The sequence below is a fragment of the Marmota monax genome, unplaced genomic scaffold, assembly GCF_021218885.2.
Source record: "Marmota monax isolate L192 unplaced genomic scaffold, Marmota_monax_Labrador192_F-V1.1 WCK01_AAM20220418_F8-fsc00027, whole genome shotgun sequence".
NCBI lineage: Eukaryota > Metazoa > Chordata > Mammalia > Rodentia > Sciuridae > Marmota > Marmota monax.
The window spans coordinates 6,220,960-6,248,941 of record NW_026694617.1 but is presented as its reverse complement, the minus strand read 5'-3'; the positions used below and the strand labels follow the sequence as shown (position 1 = coordinate 6,248,941).

General features: G+C 34.3%; 1 protein-coding gene across 12 annotated transcripts in view; it reads right to left on the bottom strand.

The window, feature by feature from the left end:
* The window catches only part of St7 (suppression of tumorigenicity 7), a 269,462-nt gene that overhangs the window by 194,557 nt on the left and 46,923 nt on the right, over nucleotides 1-27,982 (bottom strand). Inside the window, exon 1 of one of the 12 annotated variants that reach the window (XM_046422417.2) lies at nucleotides 25,881-27,790. The exons of 10 other annotated variants lie outside the window; for them this stretch is intronic. In XM_046422417.2, the coding sequence (XP_046278373.1) occupies nucleotides 25,881-25,893 (13 nt within the window). In that variant the 5' untranslated portion in view covers nucleotides 25,894-27,790. Of the gene's footprint in view, nucleotides 1-20,010; nucleotides 21,153-25,880; nucleotides 27,791-27,982 lie in introns of those variants that run through there. One more of the 12 variants, XM_046422416.2, reaches the window with a different exon arrangement.

Here is a 27,982-nt window from a genome sequence, read left to right as displayed (position 1 = left end):
GATCTATGATTTGAACATCCCCTCCAAAATTCATGTTGAAATTTATAGCCATTGTAACTGTTGAGAGAAGGACCTTTAAGAGATGATCAGGTCTTGGGGGCTCTGTCTTCATGAATGGGTTAATGTCATTATCACCCTATCATGGGTGTTACTGTGTGAGTGCCCTATAAAGTCATAAGCTGGCACCATCCTCTCTCTGTCTCCAGTACTCATTGTCCCCATTCCTTCTACCTTCTTCCACAGGGAGACACAGAATGAAAGCTCTCCCCAGAATGTGGATCCTTAGTCTTGAACTTCCCAGACTTCAGAACCATGAGCAGAATAAACTTTGAATACTTTTTATTTACCCAGGCTATGGTACTCTGTTATAGCAGCAGAAAACAGACTAAGACAGGGACCATTATTCAGTCTACCAGAAGTTTGGGTATGCCGTTTAGGAAAAAGGACTTTATTTTTCTTTAAAACAAAATATGCTTTATTAAAATAGTTCACACAACTATTTTGGGAAAGCAGTAGTAAATATATGCAGAAAGAAGCATTTATGTAAAGAAAGGTGATTTAATATATGAATATTGAAGAAGATACATGTCAAAAGTAATAATACAATGAGAAACAACATACAGGAAAACACATGGAAAAGAGGAAACATTCCAATCAAATAACTGTTCCCAGTAGCAACCACTTTGTGGATCTTTGTCCTCTGTTAATAATTCTTTAAAAGTATTCATACGACTGTCTTTACAGCTGCTTTACAAGTCTTCATTCTTTGCTAATATTAATTATTTTAAAATATCCATGCTACTGTAATAACTCTGGCTAACTTATGTCTATAGCATGATTCCTTGGTACATAAATATTTCTAGGCTTCACTGGAAGATAAAAGCAGAACACCCTAGTAAAGACAGAATTCTCAGTAAAAAAAAAAAAAAATCAATCAGTGTGCTACTAAAATTATATTCATCCTCAGTGTAAAAGATGAATATGCAATAAAGAGTCAATCCTGCATTGCAGGATGACACATTTGTAAACTCCTTAAGTGGAAATCAGTAATACTCTTGCAGAGACATTGCTCAGCCTTTCTTCTACATGTTTGCAGCCTTCACATCATAAGACAGATACAGCACAGAGAGCTGTTTCTCAGAGAAATACTAAACATTCCAGAAAGCATCTTCTACAAATGGTAACTTTGAATCAATCCAGAGAAAAAGGATGGATAGAGTGAAGGGAACAGAAAGAAGGGGTGGGGGGAATCGGATAAGGTTTGGTGGTGGGATGTGTATGTGTGTGAGTGTTTCCATGGAACAAATCCTATAAAATAAAATTAGAGAAGAATATTTTTCAAGACATTAGATTAATTCAAGTTAACTATAAGCCCTTTGGGGAATGACACTTTTGCATAGGCTATTTTAAATGTAAATATGAAAGTCTAAATATATCAGCAACCTATTCTGCAAATGATAGTTTTTCCCTAGAGGAACTGGCATCAATGAGCACTTCATAGTCACAAACAGGTACACATAAACCCACTGGTAAAGAAATAAACTGTCACTAAATTAAGACCCCAATATTTAAAATAAATAAAGTTTACCCAAGGTCATTCCCCACAGACTTATTGTAAACCAATTTTCTCAGTACAAAGTGCTACCCAAAGAGGGGATTTACATGCTTCGAGTAAATACAATTACTTACTAATTGATAGCATGAGCCTCAAATAAACTTTTCATCCTCTTAGCTGCTCTTTTCAGGTAGTTTGGTCACAGTGATGCAAAATCTGACTAACTCACATTCATTCACCCATAAATCAACTTTATAGGCTGGGTATTGTCCTTAATTAAAAGATTATATAGTTGCCAAAGATCACTAATCCAGTAAAGGGTAGAACCAAGATTCAATCCCAAGTCTGTGTTGCTCCAAAATTCAGTCTTCTTTTTTTTTCTCACTTCCTTTTTTGTTATTTGTATTGTTTGAGATTTCTATAATGAAAATTAATTCTCATGTGTCAAGGACATAATTACTTTGGACATACACTAAAATGATTAACATGGTTTGGTGTTCTAAAGAATAGCTCTTACCCTATCCTTGAGAAAACAAAATGTTATAAGGTGTCAACCAGTGTGCAATAAGAGTAAATATATATGAGAGAGAGAAAAAAAATTAAATCTGGAATCTGGTCTACATAGATCAATTTAGGAACAGGAAATGAACAGGTCTTCCAAGGAAGCTTTGAAAAGATCATCAGAAACAATGATGAATTCAATAGCGTGAATTACCAAAAATTATTTTTGAAAGTTATATTAGATGAGAGAGAGAGAGAGAAGAGAGAGAGAGAGAGAGAGAGAGAGATCGATCATTGGGTATATTTCATTTAACAATATAATAATAGAAAGTCTAGCCCTTTCCCCTGTCCCCCAGTCTTTCTGTTTAATCATGCAACCTACCTCAACATCTCCACACTGAGCACAATGATGTTCTAACGTAGCCCTTGATCCTAGATAAACTGACACTAATGTCCTCAGAAAGCATTCCACAGTAAATTGTTTTCCATGACATCCATTTGCCATTGAGTAGGTAACTTAAATGTTGGGAAGAGATGAGCTAAACCATGTCAGATATTGGATTCAATTTTATCTAGAAATAATTTTATGAAATTCAAGATGATGCAATTTGCCTTATTGCTAAGTCCCATTTGATCCCTCCCTCACACATTCAGAAGCATTGTCTATCAGTAAAAGCATTTGGGGATCCTTAAAAACAACAGGAAAGTAAAACACAGCATGCTGAATATATAATATATAATGGGTAACAGTTATTTTAATAGCTTTATGAAAATAGAATAAAATCATATATTTCTACCATCCACAGTAGGAGAATTTGAAAAACAAAATCTCAGCATGCAATTATCTTTACACTAACACAAACTGCCTACTCTTTGTAGGTGATTTTAGAGGCTAGGGTGAACCTTGTGCCAGTCTTTTGCCATTGCTCCTGTTTTGTTCCTCCTTTGATCTATTACATTTGAGTACCTTCTTAGTTTAAATGGCATCACAAAGTCTTTCCTCTGTACCTTGAAAATGGCTGTCCTCAGAAAGCTTTTGTAGTCAGACTGCATTAAAGGCATAACTTAAAAATACAATGCTTCATATTTTCATATAAAATACAAGGTCACAGGACCTACTCCCCAATACCAGATTCTCCTAATCACCAGCATAAAATACTAACATTTGAGGGAAATCTGCCTCACAAAACATGATTCAAGCAATTGCTCCAGCTGCCCATGCAACCTCCATGGCAGCTGTTCAGGGCAGAGGTGCTCATTCCCCTGTTATTTCCAACATTCCTAGAGCAAGAATGGTGGGCCCAACAATGGCTTTTAAATTGGGTTAAAAGAAGGAAACTTACTATGAAGTGACATGTTAAATTTTGTTAAGAGTATAAAACAGCTGAGAGTGGTGGGGCATGCCTGTAATCCCAGTAGCTTGAGAGGCTGAGACAGATGATCATGTGTTCGAAGCCAGCCTCAGCAATGGCAAGGTACTAAACAACTCAGTGAGACCCTGTCTCTAAATAAAATACAAAATAGGGCTGGGGATGTGGCTCAGTGGTCAAGTGCCCCTGAGTTCAATCTCCAGTAGCCACCCCCCAAAAAAGAATATGAAACAGGTCTTTAGTCTGAACTATTAGAAAGAAAAACTGACATTATTATCATGCCTACTCATACCCCTAGGAAAGGATATGAAACTGAGTTTGGATTGAAAGATTCAAGCATTTGCCCTCCAAATGTGAAACATTTAAACCCAAAACAGGCAGCCAAACCAAAGGTATATAAATATTATACATGGTTCCTCCAATGATAGGCCACTGTCCTCTTCTCTGAAAGAGGGCAGCTTACATGATTATGCTCACTTATGGAAAACAGTGTCTGGACAGAAAACAAACAGTACAAAGCATAGCACAATTGGTATTCAGCCTTATTCCTACTATCAATTCTTAACAGCAAGCAGAAGTCCAGTCAGCTGAGAGCAAAATACCCACTAATATCCTGTCCAGATTAACCAATCCACTGATAAATGATAAATGCCATGTTATCCTTTACTCCAGACATGATTCTCTTTGGGGCCTCACACAATACAATTGATAAAATACTCTGCATCATTTAGACTCATTTCCAATCATTTGTATCAGCAACTTGACTGCCTGCAGAGTAGCTCACTGATAGGGAAGTGGTTTTAACGGCATGAAAGGCAAAAGAGAAATTTTAGTGTTTCAGAAGTGGGAGGTTCTAATAAAACACAGGAAAGTCAAGTCTCAACACTTGAAATGAACCTCGAAAACAGTAATAAACAATTCCCAGGGAGATCTATTAAACAACAAGTACTATTTTACTTGTCAGCCGGGGACCTCTAAAAATATACTCTGGTATCTCAGGTTTAGAATGCTAATATCATAAGAAACTTCTACAATGGGTTATAAAATAGCTGTATACTCTGTGTTTGCTTCTCAAGAATTCCCAATCATCTGATTTTTCATTTTAATTAGTAACAAATATTTATTGATTCATAATAGATTCTGAACTACTGAAATCTTTGGAGATTGGCTATTCTACAAAGAATTTCCTCTTTTCAAACAAACAAAAACAGACAAACAAGATTAACCCTAATTTTTGAAGCTAAAAATTAGAGTACATTCAATGTCAAAAATAAATAAAAGAAAGAAAGAAAGAAAGAAAGAAAGAAAAGAAAAGAAATTGTTTTTGTGGTACTAAGGATTGGACCCAGGATCTCATACATGTTAGACAAGTGCCTTTCCACTGAATTACATCTCCAACCCATAACTCAGTTTTATCTACTTAAAAATGTCAAAGAGGGAAAGACAGTAGAATGAATCAGACATAACTTTTCTATGTACATATATGAACATAAAAGCAATGTAACTCCACATCATGTACAACCACAAAAATGGGAAGATATACTCCATGTATGAATTATATGTTAAAATACATGCTACTGTCAAGTACAACCAAAAACAACAAATTTTTTAAAAGTCATAGAAAATCTTTAAAATATTCATGAAAAAAAGTAATTCCTGCTGGCTACAATGGATAGAATGTAGATATTTCCCTTATTAAAAATGAAAAAGCCTAAGAATCAACTTTCTATAAAGAGAAAGGTCTAATAACTATGAAACAAATTGACTCAGTTAAAATTTCTATTATGTGTGTTCTTTACTTTAAGCAAATTAGATGAAACAAATAAAATTTGAATTTGTAGATGAATTATTTGCTTTTTAAAGAAGTATGTCCCTCAAAAAAAAAAAAACACTAAAAATAGAAGATGTTGCTTTCATTCATTTGAAATAGTCTAGTGGCAAAAGGAATCAATGTACAATTTCAGGAAACAAAGGCGAGACATACTCTGCATCCCTGAATTATTGTCCCATTCTGACACTACACACAGCTGGTATTACGCAGACTCCAACTTCCTCAATAAGAGAGGCTGGAAAAAGACAATGTAACACTGAAAAACAAACAAACTATAGTCAGGTGTGAGGCTGATGATTTCCCATCAGATGAAGACCCAAGGACTCAGGGATCTAGGGATTTCATATAAAAACAAGAAATGGGGGGAAAGCACCAGCTCAGTCTGCCACTAGTGTAAAGCCTAAAAGAAACAAACAAAAAGTAAACTCAGAGGTATATCCCTCCTTACATGAAGATAACTCTGTTCATCCCAATTAAAAATCAAGAAAAGTTTATCAAGTTCTTCTGGAAAAAAAATGCCACTTAATCCATCTAAATTGAGGCTAAACAATGCAAAGCAAGCTACAATATCTATATCAAAGTACCATAAATCTTTTTAAAATAATATTCATGTTTTAAGATAATCTAACAAAAATATGAACATATAAACAAGGAAGCAGCTATTTATATTGAGAAGGATTCTCTTTAAATATCAAGTTTGAAATAAGTTAAGATGATATCATTATAAAGGTATGAATTCTACTCACATTTTCAGACATTTTTCAGAATAAAGAGAATACTCACATTGTGTTTAATTAAGACACTCTGAGAGTTGAAATTTAGTTGTTAAATGGTGTAAAGGATAAAATCTAGACCCACGGATACCCTCCCCTGAACACATCATAGACTTTCATATAGCAAATGAATCAATAGACAACTTAATTAAATATTAATTCTGGAGGTTACTAACCTAAGTAAACTCAAGTCCTAGAAAAAACACAGTGCAATGAAAGGCAGTAACATAAATGACAAATATAATAATTATAAGATTAAGAATGATTAAGAATTCATTGACCCTTTTCTAGGTAAGTAACATTTTAAGGCATTTAAAACTCAAAATAGAGCCATACATAGTACTATTTGTATTTTCACCTGAGAAAGGAAAAAAAAAAAAAAGTACTAGTTAATTAATCTACCCATGATTGTATAGCTAGAAGAATAAGGATTCCAGATCAGAAAATCTGACTCTGGCCTTATCTGACTCTAGATCTTATAACCCAGAACCCATGTTCCCTCCATTATAAAGCACAACAGGATATTTTTTAAATGCAGAGGGGGTTTTCTTTTATTTTGTTTGTTTTGGTAAGAGGCAGTGAATGGGAGGAAAGGTGTTAGAGGGGGAATGACGTTGGAAAAAAATTTTGAGAGTAATTGTTCTGTTTAAAAGAGGTGTTTATGGGGCTGGGGATGTGGCTCAAGCGGTAGCATGCTCGCCTGACATGCGGGTGGCCCGGGTTCGATCCTCAGCACCACATACAAACAGAGATGTTGTGTCCGCTGAAAACTAAAAACTAAATATTAAAATTCTCTCTCTCTCTCTCTCTCTCTCTCTCTCTCTCTCTCTCTCTATCACTCTCTCTTTAAAAAAAAAAAAGAGGTGTTTATGATGGCAATTATAGAATGAAGTTAAAAAAAAAAAAAAGGCTGAGAACTGCATTGGGAAAACCAGGAAAGTTTGTTAATAACTAGTACTGAGATGACCAGCAAAGAGTAAAAGAATGGTTAAGATATGAATAGCTGAAAACAGGGCAGACCTAAATAGAAGTCCTGGCATGAGAAAAGGCACTCAGGAAAAAGCAGACCATTCTGTTTGGCTGCAGTATACATACAGAGTAGTAGTGGGAGTTAAGGCGGGATGGGAAAGCTGGGACCATATGGTGGCTGGCCTTGAACACCCAGATGAAGAGTTTATATTTAGTTCAAAAGGCCATGAAGCCTCAGAGTGTTCTAAACAGGTGTTGGGCATTGAGGAACATGATCTGCAAGCTAACTGACACAAAAGAATATATATGGAATTACACAATGCCATATATATTAAGGCCATGACAAAACTAACTTTAAACTAGTTTAAAATTAATGGCTGCCTGGTGGGGAGGGAAACTGTTTGGAAAGGGTACAAGGGAACTTTCTGAACTGACAGAAATGTTCTATATCTTGCTTTGAGTTGTGCTCTCAAAATTCTGTATCAAAACTCAAATGATTGAATATCTTTGTATTTTACTGTATGTCAGTTATATATCAAGAAAGAAAGAAAGCCAGCTGGCTCACCTTATGGAATAGACCTGGGTATGAAGGCAGGATAACTACAGAGAAAAGCTAAGGTGACTATCACAGAAACTCAGAATGATAATACCTGAAGAAACAAGAGAACTGATAATATATAAATATATATGTGCAATATTGATTATTCAAATCAATATTGATATAGAGTATATTTGCATGAATTGTAATTTCATTTACCATGTCCCCTTAGAATGGAAGATGCCAGATGGCAGGAACCAAACTTAATATTTTGCATTTAAACCAATTTTTTCCTTTCCTATTTGTATGTCTTTGATGCTACTGTTCCTATACTAACTTATATTCTGGTTTATATCAAATTCACACATTATGCTGATGATACTACTATGTAAGGTGTTTCTGCTATGGAAAACTTTAAAAATCATTAAATTTCCAGTTTCTTATCATGGGACATTAAGGGCTTAACACTGTGCCTTTTTCACTTAATCATTACAGTGCTCCCATGAGGTTAACAATTACCCCCATTTTACAAAAGCATAAACTGAAACTAAGAGATAAGACGCTCAAGACAACATAATAAAATTAGGCCCCCTCATCTGCCTGACTCAAAACCCAGCTACTTAAACACTGTGCTATATATTTATACTAAAAATAACTTGCAAAGTAGGCCTGGGACTAAATCAGAAAAGGGTGAGAAAGCACAAATGAACTCATAACCCATTAAGTATATTTATCCCTGTAGCTTTCAAAACACTACATTAGGTAATCAGGGTTATTTATTATAGGATTACCATTTTCAAGCATCTAAAACAAGAGTGGATGGCTTTGATATTAGTATCTTTTTAAGCACTGAAAAATATGTTTAAATATTTATATTTATAGTACATATACATAAAATGCAACATTAGATCATTAAATCTAGTAAATGGGGCTTCATGAAGTTTGAGAACTTAGAAAATTATTACAAGTAATGTCAAATAATTAGAAAAGATTCTTTAAAAGATGAATTCAAGTTCTATCTAATTTTTAAAGGTGACAAATGTCATCTCAAATCCATTTTAAGAAAGAGATTGGGCTTCAAATATCTTGAAATCATGAGGATCCATAGATTTGTCAGATTCTTAAAAGAATTGGTAATCCAAGGGCTGCAGGTATAGCTCAGTTGGTAGAGTGTTTGCCTTGAATGCACAAGGCCCTGGGTTCAATAGCCAGCACCACCCAAAAAAATAGAGTTGATAACCCAACAGTTTAAGAAGAGGAGAAATCCTAATTCTGAATGTGAAACCTACCAAATTCAGATTTCTCTGATTAAAGAAATGTGAATATTTAGGCAAGAACTGGAGGGAAGTATACATAAACAAATTAAAGTAGTTATCCTAAGATATAACAAAAAAGAGGAAGACTCTAGATAGGGCAGATGGGACAAACTCTAGATAGGGCAGAGGGGGGAAGGGAGGGGGCATGGGGCAATTAAAGATGGTGGAATGTGATGATCATTACTATCCAAAGTACATGTATGAAGACATGAATTGGTGTGAATATACTATGTATACAACCAGATATGAAAAATTATGCTCTATAAATGTAATAAGAATTGTAATGCATTCTGCTGTCAGATATAAATTTTAAAAAATAATAAAAACTTTAAAAAAAAGAGGAAGAAAGAAAGAATCCATCCTGTTGAAAGAACAAATGTTTCAGGGTCTTACAAGCAACATTTACATGATATTCTACTCTGATTAAATATTCTTTTATCAATCTAAAACAAATTAGCTATTCTGTAATTTCATAACTGCTTTTACCATTGCTAAAAGAAACTAAAACCTAAATGAAAGAACAAACATACCATGTTCGTGAATTGGAAGACTCGGATATTGTTAAAATGTCAACTCTCCCCCAAATACATTGCCATGTACGTTAAATACACTTTTAATCAAAATCCCAGCAGGACTTTCTTTATAATCAAGAAAATTAGAAAGTTTATAAGGCTATGAAAGCATCAAGTATGGCCAAAAGTATATTCAAAGAGAACAGATTTGTAAGGCTTACACAATTTGATTTCAAAAGTGATCATACAACTATAGCAATTAAGATTATGGTGTCAGCCTAAACACATTGATCTCTGGAATAAAATGGAAAGATAAAAAATACAGGATCAATTAATTTTCTTATAAAGTTGCCAATTCAATAAGGAAAGGACAGTCTTCTCAAAAAACGGTGCTAAAACAAGCAAATATTCCTCTGGTGGGAAAAAAATATGAACATCCATCCTTACTTCATATTGTACACATAAATTTACTCAAGATGATTCACAGTATACAAAAAAGCAAAACGTAGAACATTTGGAAGAAATGAAAAAAATCTTCACAATCTTAAAGTAGGCAAAATTTTTTACATAGTACAGAAGCTGATAACCTGAACTTCTTCAAAATAAAAACATCATTAAAGAAAATAAAAAGGAAAGCTATAGACTATAAGAAAATATGATCAATACATATATCTGATGAGTGGCTTATATAAAAATATATGAAGAACTCAACAATAAGAAGATAATCTAATTTTTAAAAGAGGTAAATTATTTAAATAGGTGCTTCATCAAAGAAGATGCACAAATGACCAATAATTACATGAAAAAATGCTGAACGTCTTTAAGAATAAGAAAAACAATAAAATCACAATATGCCACTACACACCTACTAAACTGCAAAGATTGGAAAGAGAGATGATGGCAAATATTGGCAAGTAAAACAACTTAACTCCTATCATTGCTGGTGGGAATGTAAAATAGTTATAATTACTTTGGAATATGGTTTGACAGTTTCTTAACAATTGCATTTTGGGTATGCAATTGTTGAGAATGAGAAATGAAAACATATGTTCACATAAAGAATTAGACATGAGTCAGACAGTTTTATTTGTAAGAACTCAAAACAGGAATTAACAGCATCAACAAATAGATGGATGAACCCAGTACATTATTTGTGCAATCCAGCAATAAAAAGAATTGAACTATCAACAACCACAACAAATAGCTGAAAACATTATGCTAAATAAAACAAGTCTAACAAAAGTATTACATATTGTATAGCCCATTTATCTGAACTTCTAGATAGAGAAGATAGAGATAGACTATAGAAGGGCACAAGAGAACGTCTTAGGGTGACAGAAAAATATTTTACCTTGATTGTAATGATATGGTGGCCATTTGAGTAAATACATTTGTCAAGAAATTCATCAAACTTTACAAATGAAAGTGGATACTTTTTATCATATATAAATTGTTCATCAATAAAGCTATTTCAAAAAAACGGTTTATCTTATCATAGTCTCATATTTTACAAACCAAATTGTTTTCCTTGATTCATGTGTATTGGTATCCAAAAAAAAAAAAAAAAGTCTCTTACCTGCCTTACCTGGTGGGAAACATAGAGTTGTAGTATCACTACCGTGTTCTCTCCCCTCACTGCCTCACCTTGTGGCCCAGATAAACTTAGATTTCTTGGAAGACTTTTAATTCTCTTATCTCAAGGTTTCATAATACTTTATTCCCATTCAATAAATATCTGAGGAATTGAATCAAATAGATATTCAGAAGCTATCTTAATTTTGTCAGCTAACATTATTGTGAGAACAGATGAGAATTGAAGACTCAAATACCCTCAGGTTTTATTTTTTTCTTTCACTCACTTTTAGCAGAACCTTTTCTAACAAAATATTATATTATACATAAGTCCAATAATATATAAAATATACATACATTTGTAAGTTCAAATTTATAATTTTTAATACTAAAGTTAATCACTGAAAAATAAAAGCTCATGTATCAGCACTTCCAATATATCAAAAACAGTTATTTATAATATGTCAATGTGTGTCTTTGTCTTTCAGATTTTTAGCAATTAAAAATAAAATTTAAATCAAACACCAAGAGAGAACAATGATCAGCAAACTAAGATCCATGGGCCAGTCTGCTCATCATTTGGTTTTTATGTGGCCCTGATGCTAAGATTGCTGGTGTTTTGTTTTTTACATTTAAAATGATTAGAACAAATAAAAAAAGAAAAATAACATTTTGATATGTAAAAATTATATGAAATTCAAAATTTAGTGTCCATAGTTGTGTTTTATTGGAACACAACCACACTCATTTATCTTTGCCTACTTTCGTACTACAATAGCAGAGTTGAGTAACTGCAAAGAAAACAGTACACAAATCTAAATATGTTCTGGCCCTTTATAGTAAAAGTTTGCAGATCTCTGATTTAGAGAATCTCAGTAGCATCTCTGAAGAACCAACTTCATGGAGCAAACTTTGGAAACTACTATATTTTCCAAAGATGGTCACTATGATATTTTCCATATTACATGCTCTTCTGTAATATGACCTTGCCACTCCCTCACCACAAGAAGGGATCTAATTCCCTTCCTTTGAATCTGGCTCATCTCAGTGATTTAGATAGCCTATAATATAATATGGTATAAGGGACTTCTGAGACTTCTAAGACTAGATCATAAGGAACTGTGCAGTTTCTATCTAGGACTCTTGGATTACTCCAGTCATGGGATATTTCCCCCAAGAACCTAGCACCATGCTTTCTAAAGGGTGAAGGATGAAGAAGCCGAGGATAGGCATGTCTTGCCTACGAGTCCATTGAGCACCAAGACAACAAACAGCCAGTCCCAACTGACAGCCAGGAGCCAGAGCTGCCCAGGACCTTCAGTTCAGATAAGCCTTTAAGATGACTCCTGTACCAATAGAAATCTGACTAAACTGCATAAAAGACACTTTATGAGAACTATTTGCAATGCCTAGACAACCCAAAGAAAGATAATACATACTTGTTTTAAGCCCACTAAGTTTAGGGGCAGTTTGTTTTACAGTAAAAGATAACTGAATTACCAATATACTAAAACAAATTTAGAAAAGTTTCCATCAAGAAATTCCAGATTTCAGAGGCAAGGCCTGGCTTCGACCATCCATATGTACCTCCAAGCCAGACCCCACCAAAAACTCTCCCTAGAGGTAACCAGAGGTGAGGAAGTAGTACATACTCCAATGGAGTCACTGTAACTTCCAAATTTATATGCATTTCCATCATGCCTGCTATTACCCAAAATATGCCAAAAAAAAACATGAATCTTGTTCTAAAACTCTCATGAAGAAAGAGAAAATAAGTTTTATAATTCCTGGAATTACTTCAAGATTGCAAACAAACAATTCTCAGTTTTTGTGGTTATATATAAATTGATGATTAAAGAAACTCATTACCATTATTTAACCTTTAAAAACAATAAGTGAACTTAGATCAGACATGGTCAAATTATCAATGTATGGCAAATATAATATATAGCAGCAAATTTGAGCTTAGTAATAAAAGCTCATATTCTATTATTCTGTTTGTGTCACCTGCTCCTGTTCTAAAGAATGATAAGAGTTTTTCACTGATATGTTTTTGACATACTAGTAATGTGTGATAAATTCCTTAGCCTAGAAAATTTTATTAAATTCAGTATAACCCCCTACAAGCACATCATATTTTCAATGATATTACCTTAATCCATAGCAGATTCAAATTTTAAAGAATGAGTTCTTGATAAGGGCAATTACTCTGCTAAGTTCTAGAGTTACATCTTAAACTGGTGTAAATTTCCAGACAGGTGGCAGCTCTGAATCATTAACCCATTGGCACTACTGAGAACCATAATGTGAAACAAATTATGTTACATCTAAAGGGACATTTCTGGAGTACATAAGATTCCTAATTTGTTCCTTAATTAAGTTTTTGTAAGTTTATTTAAATACTCATGTATGCAGCTCTTAAACTGACATGAAAATATTTGTACTGTCAAGTATTTTAAGTGGAGAACATTCTAACTTTTAGTGACTTAAGCCATTTCTGCAAGAGTGCTACAACCAATTCGTGATGCCTATCACAGGAGCAACCAAAAGTGAGAAATATTCTGGGCATTTTCCAATCCTGATCCATTTCATTCAGTTCTTTGCAGTGTCCCCCTTCAAAGATCTCCATGATGGAACTTCCAGTCTCCCCTTGTTTAGCCAATCTTTCCCACTATTAGATGGGACTCTCCCTTGATAAGCTCGTCCCTACTGCAGATGTCCTGGTTCCACAAGGCCAATTCCCCTAATGCCAAAAGTCCATTCAATAAGCCAGACTTTGAGCTTAGATGGTCAGGTGGCCAAATCCTGGTAATGTGTGCTAGAGTCACAATTTGAATCCAAGCAACTGAGGGCCAGAGTCTCTGTACTAAGTCACTCCTTCTGACATTTCTACAACATGCATTAAATTTGATCTGTGTTTTACAATTCAAATATACCTGAATGCATTACTAAATCAAATTAAAAGAGTAAAAATCTTACAAATTTCACACAGTAAATATGATTTTTAACTAAAAAAAGTTTGCATATATTCTAATTAAAAACATACTAACCAAGTATGTTAATTAATGCTTTATATTCATTAGGGAAAATGAAGAGAAATCAATCAATACTCTTAAAAAGCAACAAATAAAAAATGATTGTATGGTTTGTACTCTAGGGTCCCATATAGTCTTGTATTAAAAGTTTAATATTTGAACATAATTTAGTGCTTTTACCATTATTAATGCTTTAAAAGTATACATAATCAGTGACTTTTCTAGCTCAGAATCCATAACAACAATGAGTGCTATTCACATCCTGTGAAACTCCATGGGGATTCTATAGGGAACACTTCTATATATGGTAATTTTCCCTGATAGACTCTCACAATTTATTCAGGATATGAATCTGGTCCACTGTGACAATGAAAACAACAAACTACTGAAAACACATATATAATTTTTGCTGAACCAACTACAGACTAACAAATAAGGAGGTAAGCACTGAAGTGAAACTAAGAAACCACTGGATATTTTTATTATACTTTTTGTACAACTGAAATAAGTATATAAATATCCAGAAGAAAAAAATTATTCCTGTCTTGGTTTTAAATATTCTCTAGAGTCTAAAAATGTCAACTATTAACAGACAAAAGAGTCAAAAAGGAAATTTCACATCAGAACTTAAATTGACACAAAATATGAAAGAGTAAGACAAGTGAAAAATACTATATTGGCTTTAACTCCCACAGTTTCCTGTATGACCATGTCCCTACAAAAAATCCCTGTAATTCATAGTTATTTTTTCATATTTGTGACTTACAGCAGTCTGTGGTACTTTATTTACCCAAAGTCATACAATAATAATATTTTCCTTTTACATACAATCCTCTAAGTGAAGAGTTAGACAGCAGTTTGGGTGTACACACTCTTCTATTTTTTGCTTTAAATCGATTTAAAACATCTAGAAATCCAATATAGCTAAAAATACTCACACAACATTAAAGTCGTTAGAAAGGAAAATAGCTGGTATCTCTAAATTATCTAGTTTCATATGACAAATTAGATAAAAAGGAAAACAAAATATAGTAGTAAAATGCCAAAAACATTAACATCAGAAACAGCAGATTCTGACATGATTTAATAAAAATCAGGTATTTATATTGAAAAATGGTCCAATTGTAAATAGTCATTTTTTCTTTTTGTTTTTAACCAGTTGTTTTTTGTTTTTTGTATTTTGTTTTGTATATTTTTTGTACATTGGGGATCCAACAAGGGCTCTTTGCCACTGAGCTATATCAGCAGCCCTTTTAATTTTTTATTTTGAAGCAGGGTCTCACTAAACTGCCAAGGCCAGCCTTGAACTTGCATTCCTCCTGCATCAGCTTCTAAAATCTCCAGGATTACAGGTGTGGGCCATTACCACCTGGCCTGACTAGCCGTTTTTGAATAACCATCATCACTATTCACATCAATTCATAGCCATTACACCAAAACAATAAATCCAAGTCTAATCTCACTTGTGACAAATTGTCAAGAAAGGTCCTGAAATGTACATAAAACAGTATAACTCTTCAAGAGATGCCTGTTTAATTATAGTATCCTAGGGACCTAATATTGCTAAAGTATGTTCATTTGACTATCTCTCACACAATGGCTCAAAATTTGAGACTCTACCTTGTTCTTGGCAACACAATATCATACTCAGTATTAAAACCGACAAGCTGTCAATTCCAACTTGAAGCACTTACCAGTAATGAAAATAAAATGCAAGAGTGAAATCTCTAGTGGCCATCACAGACAAATCACATGGGGCATGTCCCTCCAATCCTTCCCAGATTCTGGCTACCTATCCCAAGTTATGTAGGGATCCAAAAGATGGCAAGGAAGACACATGAACCAGCCACATCAAACCTAAAGAGAACTGATCTCCTTACATGTCCATCATTTTCCCATGTATGCTAATCTCCCCGGGTGGGTCTTTCACTAACTACCACTTTGTTTTTGCTTGGATGATTCGTCCCCTTTCTCTAGATGTTCTAGATGTTCTCTTTAGTCTATTACAACCATAACAAAATCTTGTGAAGAGGGATTAATGATGCAGTTTGCTCCAAGGACGCCCTGTTTCTCCATAGGGAAGGGATTTCCCTCCTCACTGGTCTAATAAGGCAAGTGCTATGGAAGACACAATAATGTGTTAGACCAGGGCACAATTCCCAGCACAGCACATCTTAAATAGAATCTTTCAATGGTACCCTTGAGAAATGACACAGTTAAACATGGGAAAGAAGGGAAAAGGAGAAATGCGCCCAGTAAGTGTGAACTGAATAAAAGCTCATCATAAATATTAAAGTTTTTATTCTGTGGAGAATAACTAGCTTTATGAGGGAGGATGTAACCCAATGGCAGCACTACAAAACTAGTTTTCTTTGCTCCACAAAAATAAAAGATGAACATTTGTTTAAGAGGGAGATTTTTTTTTTATTTGAACAACTCAACTGATTGATTTAAAAAAATATATAAGCTATCATTAAAACAAAATGAGCATCCCAAAATGTATTTTTTGTACTATTTATTTGGTACTGGGGATTGAACCCAGGGGTGCTCCACCACGGAGTTACATCCCAGCTCTTTCTGTTTTTATTTTGAGACAAGGTCTTGCTAAATTGCCTAGGTTAGCCTCAAACTTGAGATGTTCCTTCCTGCCTCATCCTCCCTAGTCACTGGGATTACAGGTATGTGCCACTATGCCCAGCTCCAAATCTGCCTTTTTTAAATGTTTTTTTTTTAGTTGTAGTAGGATATAATACCTTTATTTTATTAATTTATTTTTATTTGGTGCTGAAGATCAAACCTAGCACTTCACATGTGCTAGGCAACCCCAGCCCCACACATCTGCATTTTAATAATAATTTTCCTCAATAAAACTTTAATGAATAGCTCCTCTTATACCTAAATTACTCGTACCTCAGAAACTAAAATTGCATTTCCTCAAAGCAGATAAACAGAAGATACATTACTCTCATTTTTACACATGGAAAATTTTAATAAAGAAAATGTTCAATGAAATAAAGCAAGATGGTGACAGAGTTAGAGAACACCTCAGAGTTACTACACTTTCCACTTTATAATGATTAGTCTACAATTACTACAGTTGACTTTCATTTCAAAATGAGGCCAAAATAGATTGTAGCCAATCTATACAACTACAGGAGAATAAGATCCACTAAGTCAATGAGATAAAACTGGTACTGTTGGGGCTTGGGCTGTGGCTCAGCTGTAGCGCACTTGCCTGGCATGTGTGAGGCACTGGATTCAATTCTCAGCACCACATATAAAAATAAATAAAATAAAGGTCTAACAACAACTAATTAAAAAATAAAACCCGGTACTGTTAAAGGCAGCAACTAAAATGATGTTAGACATAAAAGAACCCTTAATTAATTCTGTTGCCAGATCTATATAAGTCTTTAACATTGATGAACTAAGATATATTCCTTTAAAAGCTTTATTTTTTTAGTTTTTAAAATTTTTGGTTGTGTTTTGGGTAGTTTAAGTCAAGCAACATTATTTCAGTGAGACAGACATAATAATGTGACTTCTAAGCTACTGCAAATTTCTGACTTCAAAAATCTGAAACATAAAATCAATTTAATTAATCCAATATTTGAAAGTGAAGACATTTCCATCTCATAGGCAAAGAGCAAGGAGGAAAAATAAAATTTAAAAAAGCCATTTATGACACGAAGCTATGTCATCAAAAGTCAAAATGGTAGCTACCTCTTGGCAAAGAAGGGAAGTAATACAGACGAGGAAAGGCCATAGGCACATTTCCTGGTAAAATGGAAAGGAGCTGGGTAGTGGATCTACAGGTGTGAACCTGGGCACAAATGCACTGAGCAGCAAGCACAATTAGACTCACCATGCATTTGCTCATAAACCATACCTCAATTTGAAGAGTAGAAGCATTCACTACGAGTAAAACGCTACAATCAGAAACGAAGGATAAAAATCACAAAATTTTTGGAAAAGTCAGAAAAAAATTAACGTTTCCAGAACCTCCCATAAATTACACACAGGTTGGATGGTTAAACAGGTATTTCTTATGATGGTTTAGGAAGAACACCGTAAGTGGTTTGGGAGACCCCTTCTAAACTAACCAGAATTTCAAATCTGACTGTTTTTCTGCATATTCTAAATATAGATAGTTTCAAGCTTTTAAAATAACCTCCACAAGTTGGAAATCAAAAGCTTAGAAAGCTATGCCTCAAAACACAAAGAAAATCTACTTGTCTCAACTCTGAGCACTTTAACCCAAGTTAAGTCTAAAGAAAGCAGGCCATTTTCAACCTTTTATGTTCCTTAACAGAATGAATCTACCTATGTATGGGTTTCTAGAGACAAGTAAGCAATTTAAAAAAAAAAAACCTAATATTCAGTAAAAGCAAAAAATGTCGAAAACCTGTGTGATAGTATTCTGTCCTCTGAATGGTATTCTGTTCTGTTTAGTAATGTGTGGTAGCTATGGACACCAAAAGCAGCCAGAAATTTTCAAATATACCATATAGAGTATAGACGCTATTATCAAAAGATCAAGTTTGATGATCAAGAAAGGCTGTATTTTTGCTTGGTAAAACAGGCCAGACAGTCCAAGAACCCAAAGACTCCCACACTGAGTTTCAACTTCCATTTTCAGCTAAAATAATTAATATTAAAATAACAGGACTAATTTTCCTTTAGTATTCAGAATAGATATTTCTGTCCATATCTAGAGTCCTACTTAAGTAAAATTCCATGACTGAAATGAAACTGGGAGATGGTTACTGACACTTAATGATCTATTTTTATTTCCTGAATGACAATAATTCCAAATTTACCAGTAAGTAAATTTAAAAATTATTTTTAAGTTATTAGGAAATAATACTATCACCTGATGAATAAAACATTACATCTCACTATTATTTTGTCTTAAACTTGATTAGGCAATGTGGTAGTTTCAGAGATGGGAAGCTTCTACAATGAAATGACAAAATTAACCTGTAAAAGAGTCGATCAAGAAACAAAAGAATTGAGGAGTACTAGCTCTCAAATGCTACTATTCTCCAACAATCATCAGCTATGCAAATTGTAACACTGACACCTGAGATCAAAAAGTAAAGGTCAAATTACAAATTCAAAAGAAATAGATGTCCTAAATTTCCTGCCTTAACCCTCTTTCCCCTGCAAAGCCAGAGTGGTGCCAGTGTTTGACGTTCTAGCCCAGCAGGATGAGTCTCCATAGACATTCTTAACTATAACCTTTGCTTATAGATGATGAAAAAATACCGTGCAGAGCCTGTACAACTGCATTGACAAGTAACATTATTCTATACCCAACATTAAATAATCATCAAATGGGTTGGTAATAATTTTTAAAAACCAACTTTAGGTGTCTATAACTGTTATCCAAGCTCAGCCCATTGTGCAGGGCCTGCTCTGCACCAAAGCATTTTCACTGTATAAGTTTTAAGACAGATATGATGCTGCTGGATTGTGCTGCCAGGCAAAATATCAAAACTGAAGCCACTGTAGGAAAAATCCACCTTAAAAATAAAGGTATTTCTTATTCTTTTGTAATATACACATAACATTTACTCTTATGTTTTTATAGACTTATAAAAAGGAAGAGTGTAAAATAATACCTTTTTCTCTCCTCAGATGAAAATTGTAAGCCCTTCTTCCCAGTCTTATAAACACTATCATCTCAGATCCTTGCAGCATCTATTTTAGGGTTTAAGCATCATTATGGGTCCACAAACAATAGATCAGTGACAGGCCTGATCCCATCAATTAGCACGTTCCAGGGAGGCTGCCTGGATCCTATCTTGTTACCTCCCTCTTGGAGGCCTGGTTTTGAGCACAGTGACATCCCTAACCTTAAGAATGAATAACCCAGTTAAGGGGAGTCCCTTCTCTGAGACCAGTTCCTCTATAATTAGAGCCAAAATACAAATGGTGTTAATGACCTAAGGTAAATTGGTATGAACTCCAAGCCAGTGAAACCATGACAGCAAGCAGATTTCTCAAAAGCAGAGAAGTGGAATCCATTTACTTACATGAAGATTCAGTGCCAAACATGGCTGGCTCCAGAAGCTGCTTTTTAAAAAATTAGAAGAATGAGGGGGGAAAAAAAGGAAGGAAGAAAATCAAGGAGAGTGTGGTTGTGAGTGGAGAGATGAGCTGGCTACACAGCAGGGGTCATGAAGCCAGACAATGCAGTCCGAGCTGTGTCCAGCTGCCAGATTCAGGATTCAGTTTTCAGTTTTCTCCAGTGTGATTGAAAAGCATGGTCTCCTACAGCACCCAAAACCGAAAGGCAGCTTTTGAAAATCCACCAGGCAAAGGAAAGCCGACGTGGCTCTTCTGGGATGCGGTGAGGCAGGACTAGGTAGGAGCAGGGGCAGGACTGGGAGCAGCAGCAACAGCGGATACTGCAATCCTCAGCCCTGCCGTAGCAGTAAGACAATAGCAGGGCTTATGCATACGCTGGATGACGTCAGGGACACTGCACAGACTGACTGCGCGGCTTGAGCCAGAGGCTCCAAGGGCTTCAGGGAGCAGTGTGATTCAAAGGGGAATTCCTTCGTCATAAAATGCACAACACCAAAAACCACATATACATTCCCCTCCTAAGGAGCTCTTCATCCCTGTGATGCTATACAGTAAGAGATCTCAAAGAAATTTAAACACTAGCTTTACAGAAACTAACCACACAGATATGCAGATCAGGGTTCTTGATTTTATTGCAGCAAACCAAACTTTTCAAGGGAATTAAGAATATCAGAAATGAGGGGGGTGGGAATCCACCTTTTAAAAGCAATTACAGAAAAGTTCAAAGTTATTTTCTCTAAACTTAAGGTAGATTAACAAATCAAGGATTATACACTCAATCACAAAGAAATGGAAATATGCATACTACTGCACACATATTCTGGGAATTTACATGCACTTTATAAATGTACCAAAAAATAACTCTGTAAGTGCTCTAAGCACTGCTTGGCATACAATGAGCACTCAAATGCTAGCAATTACATTATCACTTATTTTGCAACTATTATTCATATGTGAAAACCACTGCTCTAGAAATACACTTATACTCATATATTTCTCCTATCTTGTTTTTTTGCCTTATTTTTCTTAATTTTGCCTTATGAGAATTACAGTCAATTTTCAGAAAAATCCAGATGTTTTAAGTTTATGTGCACATACCTGTATATTATAGCTGTGTATTGGTGGGCATTTGTGATATATATATATATATATATATATATATATATATATATATATATATACATATATATATATATATATAAATCTACTCACACAAAGAGACAATTGATAACTTGTCTCTTGACTCACTGAAAAAATAAAAGTTTTCTTGCATTATCATATTATTAGAAACCTATATGAAAAACATACATAACATACTAGAAGATACAAACTTTCATTAGAATGTTTATTCAACACAAGCAAGGAAAGAAGTTTTAATGTTTTAAAAATACTGCAATGCACAAAATGTATGAGTATGTGTGTGCATATGTATATAATCATATATCCCCCACTTTTAAATCATACACAGCAGGAAGTTCAAGAGTTTAAGTCTCCTCTCTACCCATTCATTCAAGGTATATACCTTTTCCAATAATTTCTTTTTTTACAAAGATCTGTCAATATAAAAAGTTTTCAAACATTAAACTGAGATATGAATATAGAATTTAAAATTATCAAACGTGATGATCATTATTATCCAAAGTACATGTATGAAGACACAAATTGGTGTGAGTATACTATGTATGCAACCAGAGATATGAAAAATTGAGCTCTGTATATGTAATAAGAATTGTAATGCATTCTGCTGTTATATATAAATAAAAATAAATAAATAAATATTTTTTTAATTAACCATCTAAAAATATCATCAGTAGTTTTTCTGGTCAGTATGTGTAGCTCTATCTCATGAAGAAAGTGTGATGATGCTATATAAATTACAGAACAAACCTCTGTTATAAAAAAGAATAACAATAGCTAGTATTTACTTTATGCTGAGCACTATTCAGGGAACTTCACATGTATTAACTAATTTAATCTTTATAAACAAACCTATGAGATAGATATCACTCTTATCTACATTTGACAGATGGTTGAATAATTTGCCAAGGTATTATGGTTTTGATGTGAGGTGTCCCCTCAAAAGCTTGCATGGGAGATAATGCAAGAGGTTCAAAGGAGAAATGATTGGGTTGTGAGAGTCTTAACCTAATCAGTGTTTTAATCCCCTGATAGGAATTGAGTAGTAACTGAAGTGGTAGGGTGTGGCTGGAGGAAGTGGGAATTGGGGGGCATGGCTTTGGCATGTAGAGATCTCCCTCTCTGCTTTCTGATCATCATGTGAGCTGCTTCCCTCTGCCACACACTCTGTCATGATGCTCAGCCTCAACTCAAGCCCCAAGGAATGGAGCCTGCTGTCCATGGGCTGAGACCTCTGAAACCATGAGCCCCCGAATAAACTTTTCATCTTCTGCAATTGTTCTTGCTGGATCTTTAAGTCACAGCAGCGAAAAAGCTGACTAAAATGCAACGTAATGCAGATGGTAAATGACATGCTGGGATTCAAACCCAGGCAGTCCGATTCCAAAGCAAGGCTCTGAACCACTCTGCCACAAAATCTCTTGAAAAATGAATAAATAACTGACAAAATTATATGGCATTTTAAAGACTCAACTGTAATAAAGAGAAATGAAAATGTAAAGGGGAAAAAATCCTTAAAAGAGAAATGTCACCAAAGAAAACTAAAAATGACAGAATTTTTTTTTAAAAAAACTGCAGTGTTAATAAAATTGAAAATTAATAAAAATACACCCCTCTAAAAATAATCAGTCAAGTAAATACAAAGGGGGAATATAATAATAGTGTTTAGATGTAACTGTAGGAAGTGGGAAATTCAAAATGTTTGAATCTTAAAGCCAGGAAATTATCTTATGGAAGTTGTCTTTTATTTTTATTAATTATTTTTCCAGGGGGAAAAAATCTCTTTTAAACTGCATATAAGAGATTGTATGTGAATACTCACTCAGTGGATGGATGTGGACATCAGAAAAGGGAAAGGAAAAGGAGAATAAGAGAATGATCCCTAGGTAGGAGGCATTCTCCAGCAGAGGCCACAATCTACTTGCAAAAAAGCTTTTACTAACCCATTCACATTACTCTTTTTTTAACTCATTCATGATGGTGTATATATGAACATGAAAATGCATTTTCCTGAGAGCCTATATTTTCTTTGTGGCATAGACTTCTAAGAGTAAGTTAAAAGATGCAATACTCTTTTCAAGAAGTCTACTTTTCAACAACTAGAAACAGAATCAATATGCTAAAAAACATAAGGCACCTCACTTTCCAATAACACTAGACACAAATCATAGGAGTCATCCTATGAAGGCTTCTGCATACTGAAAGCCTGAGGTATTTATAAATACTTTAGAAGGTCTATATCCATATCACTAAAGACCCATAGTGAACAAACATGGTTCCAGAAATTTAGTTTTTTCTCCAATTCTCTCCTCTAGTCAGTTCAGAAAACAACACAAATTTTAAGAAAATTGCCTAAGGAAAATGTATTGAAGGAGCAGGGCAGGGTGGCACATACCTGTAATCCCAGCAGCTGGGGGGGCTGAGACAGGAGGATGGCAAGTTTAAAGCCAGCCTCAGCAATGGCAAGGTGCTAAGCAACTCAGTGAGACCCTGTCTCTAAATAAATACAAACTAGGGCTAGGGATGTGGCTCAGTGGATGAGTGCCCCTGAATTCAATGAATGAATGGAAGGAAGGAAGGAAGGAAGGAAATGTAATGAAGGAAAATGAAGGAGGAATAAAGCTGATCTAAAGTCCCTCACCATTCTGTCTTCAAAAATATTCCAAAACCAATGTGATCTTTGGATCCATTCTGTCTAATTGTCCCTGCATATGACCTTGCCCTTCCATTCATAAAGACAGTACTCTTAATTTCAGGATAAATTTAGCAATGAAAGAAAAGATTAACATTCATACTAATTTAGTGGTCAAGATAACTGTAAAATTAGAAAGCTATTAATAAAGAAAGATAATAGTGAAAATCTTAAATTTAACAGTCACTTTTAAAGGAAATCCCATTCATGCATTCACTCAACAACTATTTTCTGGGAGCCTTCTGTTCATATTCTACAAGTGTAGCCACAAACTCACTCCCTTCCCCATGAAGGTTATGCTCTAGAGGGCAGGGCAGACAGAAGACAGACAAATATGTAACTTGTAAAGTGGATGTATATATTAGGGAGAAAGAGGAATTAGAAGAATGTGAATGACTCAACAAGAGGGTTGCTTTAGGTAAAACTGTCAGGTAGGGCCCTAAAATGGTGACATTTCAACAGAGACGTGAAACAGTGAGGTTAAACCACATGAATAACCTGGAAACAACATGAAAGGAAGAGTATGGAAAAGGCCAAAAAGAGGAGTATTTGAGGACACTAATTTTTTTTTACAATAAATCTATTCTTTTTTTAACTTAATTTTATTTATTTATATGTGGGACTGAGGATCGAACCCAGGGCCTTGCACGTGCAAGGCGAGCGCTCTACTGCTGAGCCATAACTCCAGCCCCAATAAATCTATTCTTGACTCATCAAATATCAGCTTTCTATTGGAAAGTATCTTCTTTAGTGCTATGATGATGCCATTAGTACAAAAACCGTTGTACTGAATTGTGCTGACTACAGAATAAATTTTCTTTTCTAATCTAAAATAATTCATTCTCCCATGAACTAAAAACATGAATTCTTCACTTCAAAGTTTAATAGACTAAAAAATAACTATATTTGCAAATGCATTCATGTTTATAAAAAACACTATATAAGATTATTCAAAATAGCTTCCTACCATACCTCACAGCTAATTTAATCAATGTACTTATGAATGTGGCAAAAACTTAAACCACATATTCTCTCTAGAGCACACACAACAAATTTTAAAAGTGTTATATCTATGCATTTCTCTAAAGTCACTTACTTTGTTCACATTAAAGTTTTTATTTTCTTAATATTCCTGTTGATATCTGTTTGTTAAAGTTGTATATCTTAAAATATCAACTATTCACATATATAGTATTAGTTAAAAAGACAGAAGTGTTTTAATGACAATATATAAGCAATTAAAAATGAAAGAACTAATCAATGACTGTTATTTGGGGGGAAAGGTAAAAATTTATTATGAAAAACATACCCATTGCTGAGCATAGTGGTGTAGGCTTGTAATCCCAGTAGTTCGGGAGGCTGAGGCAGAAGGATCGTGAGTTCAAAGCCAGCCTCAGGAATTTAGTGAGACCCTAAGCAACTCAATGAGACCCTGTCTCTAAATAAAATATTTTTTAAATGGGGAGGGAGGATTGGGGATGTGGCTCAGTGGTAAAGTGCCCCTGGGTTCAATCCCACTACCAAAAACAAAAAGTAAATATTCATAGGAAAACTATTCAGTAGAATTTTACAAATTTGATTTCTTTATATCTGGTTTCAAGTGTGTTCTTTCATGCTTCAAACTTCTAAAAGTAGGTAAAGTTAATTGCCCCAAATAGATTTGTATAAATCTATAACATTCTGCTTTAAGCCCTTCTCTGAAAGAAGTGTGTGTGTGTGTGTGTGTGTACGTTCTTTTCCTTTTAATAGGATTTTTTGTTCCACAATTCTGAAACAAAACTTACTGTGTGTATATTTAATATTTAATTCTCTGTAAGTTACTTATCCTAAATTAATCACAATTTGTATGCAATGGATTCATAGTAAGGAATAAATTGGTATATATTTTTAAAGTACACAAAAACCAATATAATTTTAAATACAAATTCAAATATTATAATTTAAGTCATTCTATATAGGCAGAATATATTTTAAATTACATTTTACCTGTATAATCCATAATGAATCAGTAAACAGGAACCCATGTATTTTCCAAAGTGCAACTCTATCAGCCACAAAATGAACTGGCTCCCTGGACAGGCAAACTACTCTGGGAACGCCTCCCACCATGTGACACCAAGCTTACCACATTTCTTATCTCCAGCAACCACTGTGGCTTTCCTCCTTTTGACTGTTCTTTCAAAGTCATCCTTAGAAAAAAGTCTGTTTCATTTGTTCCCATTTCATCCCTGTATTATAAGGTTAAAACACTAGGGGAAAAAAATTCTTGTAGTTATCTAAATTAAAAAGAAGGTATTCATGTGTCATCCCACTTTTCAGGGTTATGAAGCTACACAGCCTGAAGGAGTCAGTGTCCAAATTCTTAGTCAGAATTTTGTTGTTCTGTTCATTCATGAGTACAGAGGCATACTTGATTTATTTGAAATGCACTTGATTAAATTGAAAACAAATCTAATAAAGGTAATGAAAAAACAATTCCTTGAAGTCTACCTAAAACCTTAACCTCCAAGCCATATATCAAAGTCATGAAACAGATATCAGCTGGAAAGGACATGTGGTCATTATTGAACAGACTCTATGTGTTGTAATCTTCAATGTCACATTGCCAAATACCCAAAGCCATCTTTTGCTTCACTGCCAACTGTTCTGATCTTGAGTATGTCCCAGCTAAAACTTTAAATTAACAATGGCTACTTCATCTTGATACAACACTGCACCTCAACAAAGAATAAGATATAAATAAATAAAATGTTTCTCAATATTCCTTTTTTTTTCAAGCAACCTGAATGTTTGGACAATTTCCAAGTTAGAACTATTAAGCTACCAAATGGCAACTACATTGTAGAAGATATGGAACTGGCTGTTTGGAATGGTTCTGTTGGAGTAGTGGGGTGTTTTGTTCTGTTTTGCTTTTATTTTTGCTTTCCCTCCCACCAAATATGTTTCTCCAAAGGGTAATTATAAAGTTGACAGTACTTTAAAAATATGACTTCAAATCCAATATGATATCAAAAGCATGTTGTACAGAAATCTATAAATACTGAGCTAAATATTATTAACAGATTCCCTCCAATAATTTTGTCAGTCATCTAGTCATTGCTTCACTGCAACAGCAGAGCCCATCACACACCCACTCTGTGAAGTCAAAAGCTGTTAATTCTCCTCAATGTCTCCTGTCACTGCTGCTAAAAAGGCCCATCTCATTTTTTCTCTTTACCTTGCCTTGTGTATAAATCGGGAAGCTTTTTATGAGCTGATAAAGTTTATTCCTAGTAATTAAGGTGTGCAAATTGTTAAAAAATTAACATCATGATTGTTCTAAAACAGTAAGCTTAAAATACCTACAAATAACTATTTGAATTTCCACAAAGCTTACAAGTATGTGGAAGCATTGATTGCCATTATCAGATGTCACATGAAATGACATTTTGTGGCTTTTACAATTTAGTACTATTGGCATGGATTTTTAAAGTCCTTATCTAATTATTCAAGTAGTATTATTTTTAGTGATTTTATTCTTTTATATTCGATCATTCTTGTTTAAATCACAGATAGTTTAAGGAAATTCATATTATTAACAGCAAGAAAATAATGAAAAAAATCTGAGTTGGAAAGACAGATGGGGGCTGGGGATGTGGCTCAGTGGTAGACTGCTTACCTGGAAAGCATGAGGCCCTGGGTTCAATCCCCAGTCCAAAAAAAAAAGAGGAAAGACAGATGGGTAGATAGATATAAAACCTATAATACAACCTACTTACAGTGAAGTGATTTACCATAGTTCAGAAATCCAACAGAATGGTTAAAAGCCAGGTTTTGAGTCAGACAGAGAGGATTCCAATCTCACCTTAGACATTTATTATCTGTTAAGCAAGTTTTAAAATCTCTCTGAGCCTTAGTATACTCATAAGTTGACAAAGGGCCTCAATCAATGCCTGGAAATAATAACTATAATATGTAGATACAACTTTGTGTGCACCAGGAATTGTTCTAACTTATATATTAACTTATGTAACATTTACAATAGCCCCATAAAGTATATTCCCATTTTATAGATGAGAAAAGTAAGGAATAGAAAATCAGTAACTTAA